The sequence below is a fragment of the Rhipicephalus sanguineus genome, chromosome 2, assembly GCF_013339695.2.
Source record: "Rhipicephalus sanguineus isolate Rsan-2018 chromosome 2, BIME_Rsan_1.4, whole genome shotgun sequence".
Lineage (NCBI taxonomy): Eukaryota > Metazoa > Arthropoda > Arachnida > Ixodida > Ixodidae > Rhipicephalus > Rhipicephalus sanguineus.
The window spans coordinates 35499980-35511557 of NC_051177.1; the positions used below are offsets into that span (position 1 = coordinate 35499980).

At 46.6% G+C, this 11578-nt stretch overlaps 1 protein-coding gene across 1 annotated transcript; it reads right to left on the reverse strand.

Moving 5' to 3' along the window:
• Positions 1-547: 547 nt before the first annotated feature.
• LOC119381536 (solute carrier organic anion transporter family member 4A1) lies at positions 548-6707 on the reverse strand. Its single transcript, XM_049412817.1, has 2 exons — positions 6365-6707; positions 548-1202 (listed from the first exon to the last, which is right to left on the reverse strand). Exons 1-2 carry the CDS (start codon positions 6544-6546, stop codon positions 548-550), a joined length of 837 nt encoding a protein of 278 aa, XP_049268774.1. The 5' UTR covers positions 6547-6707.
• Between the last annotated feature and the right edge of the window lie 4871 nt (positions 6708-11578).

Genomic DNA, 11578 nt, shown 5'->3' on the forward strand with positions numbered 1-11578 from the left:
GGAAAAAAAAACATCTATGGGAAAAAAGAACATTGCTGGCACACGGATCTGTGATGTATTACCTTTCGTCTCTGTTCTATGCTGGTGACACGTGAATTGAAACATTTGCAATTTTATTCAAAGAAAGATTTAGTCTTCGGAACTCTTTAGAAATATCACGCTCAGAGATGCCGCGTCGATCGTCTACATTTTTTTGCTGATCGATACCGAGCGAAAAGTGGACATTACCCCACGTCCGATAAGAAAATCGTATTCTCGCCCTGCTACCCCACATTTCCCGGGAAAATCCTAAAATACCCTACAAGTAGGGTAATTACCCTACAGTTGGCAACACTGGTGCAATACCACGTTAGGTGGAGAGTGCTTTTTCGGATAAGGGGGACGGAGGATCAATACATCGACTGAGAAGGAAAAGCGAAAGATGGCTTCGAACCGTCTTTGGCGGTTGCGTGAGGGACCATGTGGGTTTAAGAGTGGCTGCTTCCTTTTTACAGTGAATTCAGGGGTGTCTTCTCGTTGGTTAACCTTAGTTTAGTTAGCTTTTAGTTTAGGTGCCGTTTAAAAGCACCGAGCTTTTACCCAGGTACGTGGAGACCATCCTGGTGGGCACGTTCTCGTCCAGGTACGAGACGCCCAGCGTGTAGAATGGGGTCGAGCCGATGCCGTGCAGGGCGTGTGCCAGCATCAGCAGGAACCGGTAGTTGCGTACGTCACCGCTGAGGCAGAGGTCGTCCGGAAGTTGACCCGCCGGACAGAGGTCCTGCAACTCGGAACCCCACTGGTAGGAGGGCGCGATGAAGTGGACCGAGCTGAAGAGGAGGGCGCCCACGCCCACGGTCAGGACGCCGACACCGATGAACACCGGCTTGTTGCGACTGGTGCCCATGAAAGCGATGGGCGCGATGGCGATGCAGTTGGCCACGTTGTACGTGCTGATGATCATGGCGCTCTCGAAGCTGCGGAGCTGAAAGCGCCGCTCGAGCGTGGGCAGCACCACGTTGATGCAGCCGTTGGTGAGGAAGCTGTGCGTGAAGGTGATGGCGCACATGTTGGCCAGCATGAAGCGCGGCTTGCAGAACCTCTGCAGCACCGCTGGGCGCAGCCAGAATATTCCGCACCGGAGTGTCCACCACAGTGCCGGCGAAGGCCACGTCTGGCTCGGCACCGACCGTAACTCTGCTGACGAGCGACGCGTTCTCTCCCTGAAGTAGACGAGGGTAAGAAAACTTCATAAGAATACGGATTTGGGCATTGCTGGTGGGAAACTGCCGGAATAAAATAGACAGAAGTTCAGGGGAGATGGAAGATTAAAGATATTAAAAAATTCGTGAACATGGGGTGTCGTTGGAGCCGACGTTTCGGCAAACGGACTTGTCTTCTTCAAGGCTGCAATTGCTTTCCTTAGCGCGGGTGTTTGTGTACTTCGTACCCTATCCTCCAACCCAAACAAGAGAAAGGGAAACTGGAAAAACAGGGGTAGTCTCTCTTGCACCCCCCCCCCTCCCCGCTCCCTTTTCGCAATTGCCCTTTGCTCCTCTTTTGTTTGGAGGAGAGGGTACGAAGCATATGCACAAACGCGCTAAAGAAAGCAGTGACAGCGTTGAAGAAGACAAGTCCGTTTGTCGAAACGTCGGCTCCAGCGACAACCCATGTTCACGAATTTTTCATCTCAGAAACAAACAGAGCAGCGCAAGCTGACCAAGGACAGTGACAAGGACGGCACTATAGCGCTGAACTTACGTCAGCTTTATTATGAATGAACTATTATATACCGTGTGATCAAAATTAAGCTTTGTGGTTTTCTTAAAATAAAGCACTTGGAGGTACGTGATGACCCCCTTCGCATACAAGATACGTATCCTGGGGGACAGAAAGTGAGATTATAATTATCGATGTCAGCCGCCCAATATAACTAAGATTGAATAACGATGTTTTTATTGACTGCAGTAAACGGGTATGTCTGTATTGAAAAGTTGGAGGCATGCAGTCATGTTTCTACACAGTTCCACTTGGCAGAGTTCTAGCATGTCCGTGCTCCGAGATATCTGTATATACACCATAAGAACATGACAAAATATTTTATTATGTGCGTTTTCTCTTTTTAGAAATCTGCTTGATTTGTTTTCAGCACAATATGCTCGAACAAGAAGTTGATGTGACTCAAACAGTAGCGATTCAGGTGTAGTCAGCTTTACGTGACGAGTTGCCAGGTGTCAGTGAATCGAACGCTGTACTGTGTGTACTTACGTACTATGACGACGTAATAAAACGCGAAACAGCGCAGCTAGTGCACGCTACGCTCGCGACGCCTTTTACCTGCAGCAGCAGTTATCTGCTGCACATGCGCAGTCGATTTGCAATCCTCGTGTCTTCGCGTCCTGCTCTCATCTTCTCAACGTTTGCCTCACGTTATCGGCATTTTGATATCAGGACACCGCAACTCTCTTATTACCTGTATTTCTACAACACTTGTTGGTGAACACGAATGGAGATAAACATTGTAGGTTTGCACAAACAGAGGCTTGCTGCGCAGCAGCAACGTGATATCGACATTCTGATACGTTGAGCCAAGGGTGAGGAGGCAAGAGCAGGACATGAAGCAAATGGGCGTATAGGCAGCAGCTAATCGAGGCAGCAGGCAGCAGGTAAACGAGGCAGCAGGCGGCGGCATCCAGGCCGCATATGTTGAGCGCTCCGAAGTTCACGTTTCCTTCGTGGTAGTGATAGTAGTACCTTGAAGCCATAATTGTGAAAGTAAGAAGATTGCGTGAATAATAACACACCGCAGTATACGCCAGCGTGCCAAATTTCAGGAGAGCAACACTGTGGAAACAGCACAAGACGGGCGGCCAGCTGTTTTAGAGGGTCAGTTGTCAGTGTCTATGTACCCTTCGCTCTGCAGCAGCCAAGAAACGGCACGATTCGGCTCAGCACAGAGTTATCGGCTGGTGCAAGTCGCCTGTTGGTATGAGCGTCACTCACTCCATGTTAACAATTGAACTCTGCGTGTTATTACACCTTAGCAAGCACTGAGATCGGACCAGTTAGTACTGATCCATAGCTTCTGAAAGCGCAAAAAAAAAGAAAACACACGTTGAAAGAAGCGCTTGTCTTGTGTTCTTCTTCTGTGGTTTTTTTTTTTAGCTTTCAGAAGCTTCGAGTCATTACGCCTGCTTTTGTCTTCGTAAAGATAATGTCTAAAGTTATCTTGACGCTTGTATTCCAACGGCTTTGTTTTTAGATTTCAGGCATGCCAACTTATTTAGCCTCTGATCCCCGCATGTTGTTCCATTCGTCATATCACTTCTGATTACGGAAGCGCAGGGCAGCGTAATTCCTTGACTGAAGCAGGCATTGCGCTTTTAAAATGCCCTGCGGCGAGTTTTATAGTCTCGTGAGACATTTAAAATACGATTTTTCACGGCTTCTCTACTCTGTCTCTCTGGCCAAGAAGTGTTTACTTAAATATGTCATCGGAGAAAGAATAAAGAGAGGAGGTTTATTTGCGTGACGGTGATTGCATACTTCAGTTTATGGGCCACGTTCCGTCCTCCTCGAACGTCCCCAAATTTAGGCGGGATGCCAAAAGACGGAATGTTTGTTAATGTTGAAGTTGAATGACATTAACGTGGGTACCATTTCCAACGCATCTTTTATAGTGGCCTTGTTAGACATCGTCGCGTCCATTTCAGGTTGCACCACCATTCATGAAAGCTCGGTATACTGAAGTCAGTTTACAGATAGCGACAACGCTAGCGGCAAGCGATGTTCTCTCCAACGTGAGTGAAATTATCAATGAAATTTTCGGCTAGCCTGTACTTAGCCGCCGAGTTAGAGGCGCTGGCAGACGCTAAATCATTGTGTGAACACATAAAGGGTTAATTACTGTCTGTTTTCGTTCAAGGCCACACTTGCATCACACGAGAACGCTTTTAAAGTTAGTGTCGCCACATGTCGTGACCTACGTCACTGCCTTTGGCGTCTCCGGTGTACGTAAGATTGGGATTTGGTTTAGCCTCGTAAAGCTTGGAAGAGGAGGATAAAAGAAAGATAGGGAGGTTAGTTAGTCAGGGTTGAGCTTGGTTGGCTACCCTACCCTGAGAAGAGGGGAAGGGAAAGAAAAGTGCGAGCAGATAGGGCTGTAAGTGTTTGGTTGTCTTCCGGGTATCATGCTAATGGCGCATTCAAGCTTTGCAACTTGCGTCGTATTTTGTTAACGGCAATAAAGCGAACCGAGTGACGCTTTGCTTTATTCACCAACTTCGTTAAAAGGGACAGGGCACGGTCACCTAGGAATTTGAGGTTTTCAGCGAAAAATAGAAGCAACGGGTCTACTGTGCCCATAAGTATACGAAAAAGGGACTGTAAAAGGACCTTTCAGTGCAAAGTAAGCCCTAGGAGTCGCCGGCTATAAACCCCGCCCACCTTTAACCCTTTGTGCCACAGCGGGACGACAAATACGCCTCACTTTTCCGTCTGCAGAAAAATTTTCTCCCGCATCACTCGTTGCAATTAGCGCAACGCTAAGTCACTCAGATCTTACCCAAGTCTTCGTAATCTCAAGGAAAATTTTTTACCACGCTTCCGAAGGGCGGGAGTAGTGTTACAATGGCGTTAAATTTGGATTAATTTTTTATGATAGCTCCTGAATTTTCCTCTTCTTCAGATAGAAAGAACCTACGAATCAAAAATGCCGGATAATTTACTCCTTTTCTGGTTTTTCAGAGAGGCTATTTTAGCTTCCAGTCATCACTTGTTTTTGTTAATTTGCGGAATAACTTGACCGATAAATGCATCGAAACACAATCCCCTGCGAAATCGCCACGCTCATCCCTGAGCGCAATTGCGGATATTTGTGCGTGGAAATATTTTTCTTGATATCATATACCGCTTGAAAAGTAGGCACATATTCAGGGACAACAGTCGTACTCGACACTTTCTACAGCCAAACCAAGGACAGGCAAATGGAGAAAAAAAAATGGTTGGTGCAGGCGGTGAAGTAAGCTTTAGAGGAACAGACTACAGTGCTAGGAATGCCCACGAGAAACGCAATTGCACGTGGTGTACTACAGCTGAAAATGAGGTCCACACAACTTTCCTCCGCGCAACTTGAGAACTGATACTCTGTGCCACTTGCTTCGGCCGTTTCATCGCAAATACTCGTTGATGAAATCGAGAGATGGTTCCTTCATGAGTCAGTGGGACAATGTTCTCCCACTTTTCGAACACATTCCCATGAGTCAATGGGGCATATATGTCTCATTTTGTCAGTAAACTACTGGCTCGATTTTGATGAAATTTGTTCTGCACTATTTTTTGTAGTTTATATCAAAATACAGCAGCCGGTTTTCATATCATCATGTCATAAATATAGGCAAAGCTACAAAGGGTTAAGCGACCGCCATTTTGACATGGCGTGTGTGACGTCATGTGCTACGTGGAGCGAAGCCGTCGTCTTCTATAAAAATTTCAGCCTTTGCAAGTCCTTCAATTTCAACGCCAAGCTGAAGAAATCTGAAATAGCTCGACTGTACGCTCAGCTGAGCACAGAACAAAATCGTTCGCCGGAATGCAGACGCTCGCAAGCATGTAGCTTGTTAGTCACGGCTCGCAAGTGCGCCAGTGTTGCCTGACTCTGAGGCCGCTCGCGTGTTTATAAAAATATTCAGCTGTAAAATAAGTGCTCGACCAAATGCGCAAATATTTCGCCAGTTTGTTGTGAAAGCACAAGTATTAACCCACATAACACAGATTATGATCGTAAGCTTGGTTTCGTGGCCCTTTTAACTCTTACGTGCCTTCTCATCCTCGATACTCTTGGTTTAGAATGGTTGCTTGCTGGGCGAGTTAGTTCATTGCGACATATGTAACAGCGTCAAAATGTGGAAATGACGAAGAGAGAGGGAGAGTCAAAAGGTTCATTCACACCTGCGAGTAGCACCAGTCGCGCGACCACTTGCGACTGGCGACCAAAACGCTACTCAAGGTGACCAATGTTCCCACCCGAGTGCGACTTATACCCGTCGTCACAAATAATTGACGTCTGCTTGTATATGAGTGGCATCGCTATTACCACGTAAAATAAGCTGACGTCCTATTCCTGCACATATGCGATTGGTTCAGATGTTTGCGACTGCAGTCGAGCGACTGCACAATCGATGAGCGAGCGACAAAGCCAAAACAGTTGCTTTGCCACCAAAGCGGCCATTTGTGATCACGCGCTTTGCGACTAACTTGGTCGCGCGGCCGGCGCGAGTCGCAGGCGTGAACGAGCCTTAAAGAGCGCTCTTTACACTCTGTCACTGCCATCCTTGTCACTTTTTCGTGCTGTTACATGAGCTCTTGGTTTACATAAGTGACTCACCTGATTCTTCCCAGGGGCCACCACTTCCTCCTTCTCAGGGGCTGAGGGTATCTGCTGGGATGCCCCGTGGTCAATAGCCCCGCCCTCAGATTTGCGACCTTCGGTACCGACACTATGCTTGAGACTGCTGCGGCGCTCTTCAGCAGGCCGCTCTCCACTGGTGTTGGAGACCCCACCGGCATGCTCGGGTCGTTCGGGTGCGTTTTGGGACATTCTTTGAATTTTGTTTATGTGCAGCGCTGCGCTGAGAGACGACCGCCGCCCTACTACGATTCACCTTGCCCTGGAGCGCACCGAGATGGAACTGGCTCTAAGCCAATGTGCGCAGGCACCGCTGAAAGCAACGTTACGCGGCTGTTATATAAAGTTTAAAGAAACGAGGAAACGCATGGCATGATCACCGCGAATACAACAGTCGGACCGAAATCCACGCTAACGACGTCAAACAAAGCTATATGTCCACGGCGAGAGAGAGACAGAGAGACGACATTTATTAATAAAGAAAAAGTGGTTCATTGTAAATGGCTGTAGTGGCTTGCCGGGCCTGGACTATCTATCTATCTATCTATCTATCTATCTATCTATCTATCTATCTATCTATCTATCTATCTATCTATCTATCTATCTATCTATCTATCTATCTATCTATCTATCTATCTATCTATCTATCTATCTATCTATCTATCTATCTATCTATCTATCTATCTATCATCTATCTATCTATCTATCTATCTATCTATCTATCTATATATCTATCTATCTATCTATCTATCTATCTATCTATCTATCTATCTATCTATCTATCTATCTATCTATCTATCTATCTATCTATCTATCTATCTATCTATCTATCTATCTATCTATCTATCTATCTATCTATCTATCTATCTATCTATCTATCTATCTATCTATCTATCTATCTATCTATCTATCTATCTATCGATCTATCTATCTATTCAATTAAATTTATTTATCCTTACAGTTAATTGGCGCTTTCCTGTAGTAAGCTCATGCTCCTCACATCGGTAGTATACAGCCCTCAACACCTCCTTTTATGTTGTTTTATTTTGTCTGTATTCTTTAATTTACGGGCAACCCCATTTGGTGTTGGATCTGGGGTTCTCCGTATGGAACTTAATGTCGCTATGCGCTAGCGCCATAAAGCGCCTGGAAGTAACGATCCAGTGAAAGAGCTAAAAGGAAGAGTCAAGCTAGAAATGTTAACTCGTTGTTGCGTTAAACTTACTAAACTTACTCGGTAAGGTTATCTTCGGAGGGTGAGTGGTGCAGCTGAAAATAAAGATTAGCATTCTCATGTAATCCGCTCGCAGGGCGGGTATAGGCCCGCCCTGCGTCTTGACAAGTACGCTGTTAGAACACGCTGAAAACGATACTTGGAGCATTTGAGCACCATTTAGTACAAGTGAGCACCAAGGCTGCCTACTTGTACTAATTAAATTAGTCTTAAGGCTTTTAGATTACGTCTAGAGTTTACAGGTCATTCAAAAGTGAAGTGCAGTTACTGCGGTGTGCATAGTTTTGCGACTCTGGTGAGTCACAATAGGAGGCAAACGTTTCGCAGTCACACTTCCCGGGCCGATCGAATAATGCGGACTCCCTTGAAGCGGCTGCGCACTTTGTTGACCTGACACACACAGTACCCACTTGCTCCCTCGGCCGTACAAGACTATCGTTGCCGGTCATCTGCGGCTCGCTTCTCTCTCTCTCGCGAATGAACACAGGTTCCGAAAACAAAAATAAAGCGAGACAAAAGAGCTTTCGATGTGGTGTTCGGCGCCCCCTGCTTCATAATTAAGGCAAATTACGGCAGTGCAATTAAACGCCTCGCTTCATTACCGAAAGACAGGGCAGGTCGTTGAAGAAGAAAGCCACAAATGCAACTCATTAACAAGAAAAATACAAAAGCTTTAGAAAAAAAAAAGGCGCTGGAACCTGCAGTATCATCCAAATTGTTCTTCTCCCTACCCCTCTCTGTAAAACAAATCCAACAAATGGCGCTCAGGCTGTCCCGGTTATTCGGCAGCACAGGTCTACTACAGCTAGTTATAACAGATGAGCGGACGGCGATGGATTGTGAGCGGTGGGACGCCATATACGTCGGCGAGAAAATGGTGGAGCTCACGGTGATGTAGTGCGTTGCTATGGTCGGCATGGGGTTAATGAGGGAAGCCCGCGGAGGAGAACAGCGTGATTACTTACGGCCGCTCGGACCCCAGGGAGCGACATCGGGCGAATGTTAATGCCGCAACCCCACTGCATACGGCGACCAACCCTCGTGGGGGGGCGAAGTTGCCTCGAGACGAGGAACAGTGCCCTGGCAATGATCATGAGGACAATGACGATGAGGCTGCGCGTTTCCCTTTGCGGCCATCTCCTCCACGGCGATGTGTGTAGTTTGTGTACACGTGCAAGGAAATAGAGAAAGAACGAGGTTGCGAAACGATGCTGTACTTCTGCGCAAGTGCATACGATGCACGATACGATTCCTTCTGGCGTACGCGTCGCTCCCACGATAGATATGCAGTTTAGATTGGCGGAAGAAAACGGGGGAGAAAGTCACAGTTTCCCGCAAGGCGAAACAATGAGTGCGATAGCAACAAGTTAAAATGTCGGGCGAATAAGGGCAAGGAGCTCGAAACGTGCAGTTGGGAACGGGAAAGAATTGAGCGAGCAAATGGTTACGCAAATAGATGAAAGCTTCTAGCCATGCAGTGAATGTTTGGAAAATGATAGGGTTTAAGACCGAGGAGAAGGCTGTCAGATCGGCTTCAGTCAATGTTCATCTCTGTTCTCGCTCTTCGCGAGGAAAGCAAAATAGAGTGAGAAGATATAGAAGAAAAGCCGATGAAGCGAATGGCATTGATATTACATTACATTACATTATAGTGTTATTATGACTGCGCCACACATGTTCATTAAAGAATCCGAAAAACTACGGTGATGGTCATACCAACCACTACAAACAATTTTTTATTCCAGTATTATCTGATTAATAAATAGCAGAAGAAAAAGCCGGCAGATCCCACGCATTGTGGGAATCGATGTAATGCGAAGCAGCCAGCAAAGAGCTGCATACATTGTCTTGTATGTCATTGAGGAAAATGCATGTCATGGTTTTCATGTTCACTCCTATTATTTATGTTCGTCACACAGTAACGTCGCGCAATACCAACTTCGGGGTAGATCAAGCTAGCGAAACGGCCGCCAGCGCATCATGAGCGTGGCACGTAAGTCATGCTGTACATGACATGCGTGTCATGATTTTCATGTTAACTCGTGTTTTTTTGTTCGTCACACAGTCACGTCGCGCAATACCAATTTCGGGGTAGATCAAGCTAGCGAAACGCCCGCCGGCGCCCCATGAGCGTGGCACGTAAGTCATTTTGTACATGAGATGCCTGTCATGATTTTCATGTTAACTCTTGTTTTTATGTTCGTCACACAGGCACGTCGCGCAATACCAATTTCGGGGTAGATCAAGCTAGCGAAAACGCCCGCCGGCGCCCCATGAGCGTGGCACGTAAGTCATGTTGTACATGAGATGCCTGTCATGATTTTCATGTTAACTCGTGTTTTTTTGTTCGTCACACAGTCACGTCGCGCAATACCAATTTCGGGGTAGATCAAGCTAGCGAAACGCCCGCCGGCGCCCCATGAGCGTGGCACGTAAGTCATGTTGTACATGAGATGCCTGTCATGATTTTCATGTTTACTCTTGTTTTTATGTTCGTCACACAGGCACGTCGCGCAATACCAATTCCGGGGTAGATCAAGCTAGCGAAACGGCCGGCAGCGCCCCATGAGCGTGGCACGTAAGTCATGCTGTACATGACTTGCGTGTCATGATTTTCATGTTAACTCGTGTTATTTATGCTCGTCACACAGTGACGTCGGAAGATACCAATTTCGGTTATATCAAGCTAGCGAAACGGCCGCCAGCGTCCCAAGAGCGTGGCACGTAAGTCATGTTGTAAATGACATGCGTGTCATGATTTTCCTGTTAACTCGTGTTTTTATGTTCGTCACACAGGCACGTCGCGCAATACCGATTCCGGGGTAGATCAAGCTAGCGAAACGGCCGCCAGCGCCCCATGAGCGTGGCACGTAAGTCATGCTGTACATGACTTGCGTGTCATGATTTTCATGTTAACTCGTGTTATTTATGCTCGTCACACAGGCGCGTCGCGCAATACCAATTTCAGGATAGATCAAGCTAGCGAAACGGCCGCCAGCGCCCCATGAGCGTGGTACGTAAGTCATGCTGTACATGACATGCGTGTCATGATTTTCATGTTAACTCGTGTTATGTATGTTTGTTACACAGTCACGTCACAAGATACCAATTTTGGTGTATATAAAGCTAGCGATACGGCCGCTATATATATATATATATATATATATAATAATAAGGGCAACAAAGAAAAATAAAGAGAAGAAACAAAGAAAGATTCTGAAGTACCCGACCGCGGCTTCGAACCAGCAACCCCTCGCGCCTCAGCGCGCTGCGTTAGACAACTCAACCACATGCCATGCACGTATGCGCCGGCGAAATAACGGCGAGATATTTATATACACCATGCACCGCTGCTGGTAAGCAAATCTTGGAGGAGCATGAACGTGTTTTCTATCATGCAACACTCCTAATTTTCTTTCAATTTGAAAACTGCCCTTGAGACGCGCACGACAATGTGGCCCTTTTCAGTACCCACTCGTGATGTGGAAGAAAGAAAAAAAAAACAAAGAAAGAACACGGGACACACCTTGCATCAGACGCCCCCGTGTGGCAGGGGGTCACTCGACGCGCCGCAGTCTAAAAGAAGAAGATATATCTAAGAGCGTCTGATTCTCCATTGTCGACACTTGCAGCGCGTTGCTCAAGTACAAAGACGTAATAACTGCGACAGTTGTTAGTTCACGCTTGCCCTGTGCATGACTGTGTGTTCTTTTAGGGCGTCCTTTTTTGTGCTTCAGCGGCGCGCTGCAAGTATCGAGCTGCTTCTGGTTCTTCGTGTGACATTTCAATTTCTTGCTATCGCATTCATTGCTTCGCCCTTGCGGCGAAACTGTGACTTTTTTATTGCGATAGCAATTATATATGGACACTCTCGGCTGATTCTGGCCGTCGCCGTCGCCGTCATGCCCCAGATATGTATATGTATGTATATATAAATAAAAGCCACAAATAAAAAAATT

Bases quoted from the DNA above. Each gene is read 5' to 3' on its own strand.
- LOC119381536 (XM_049412817.1), bottom strand. From the start codon at position 6,546: ATGCCGGTGGGGTCTCCAACACCAGTGGAGAGCGGCCTGCTGAAGAGC. The intron at 1,203-6,364 runs GTGAGTCACTTA...CGTCTACTTCAG, and splicing joins TGGCCCCTGGGAAGAATCAG to GGAGAGAACGCGTCGCTCGT.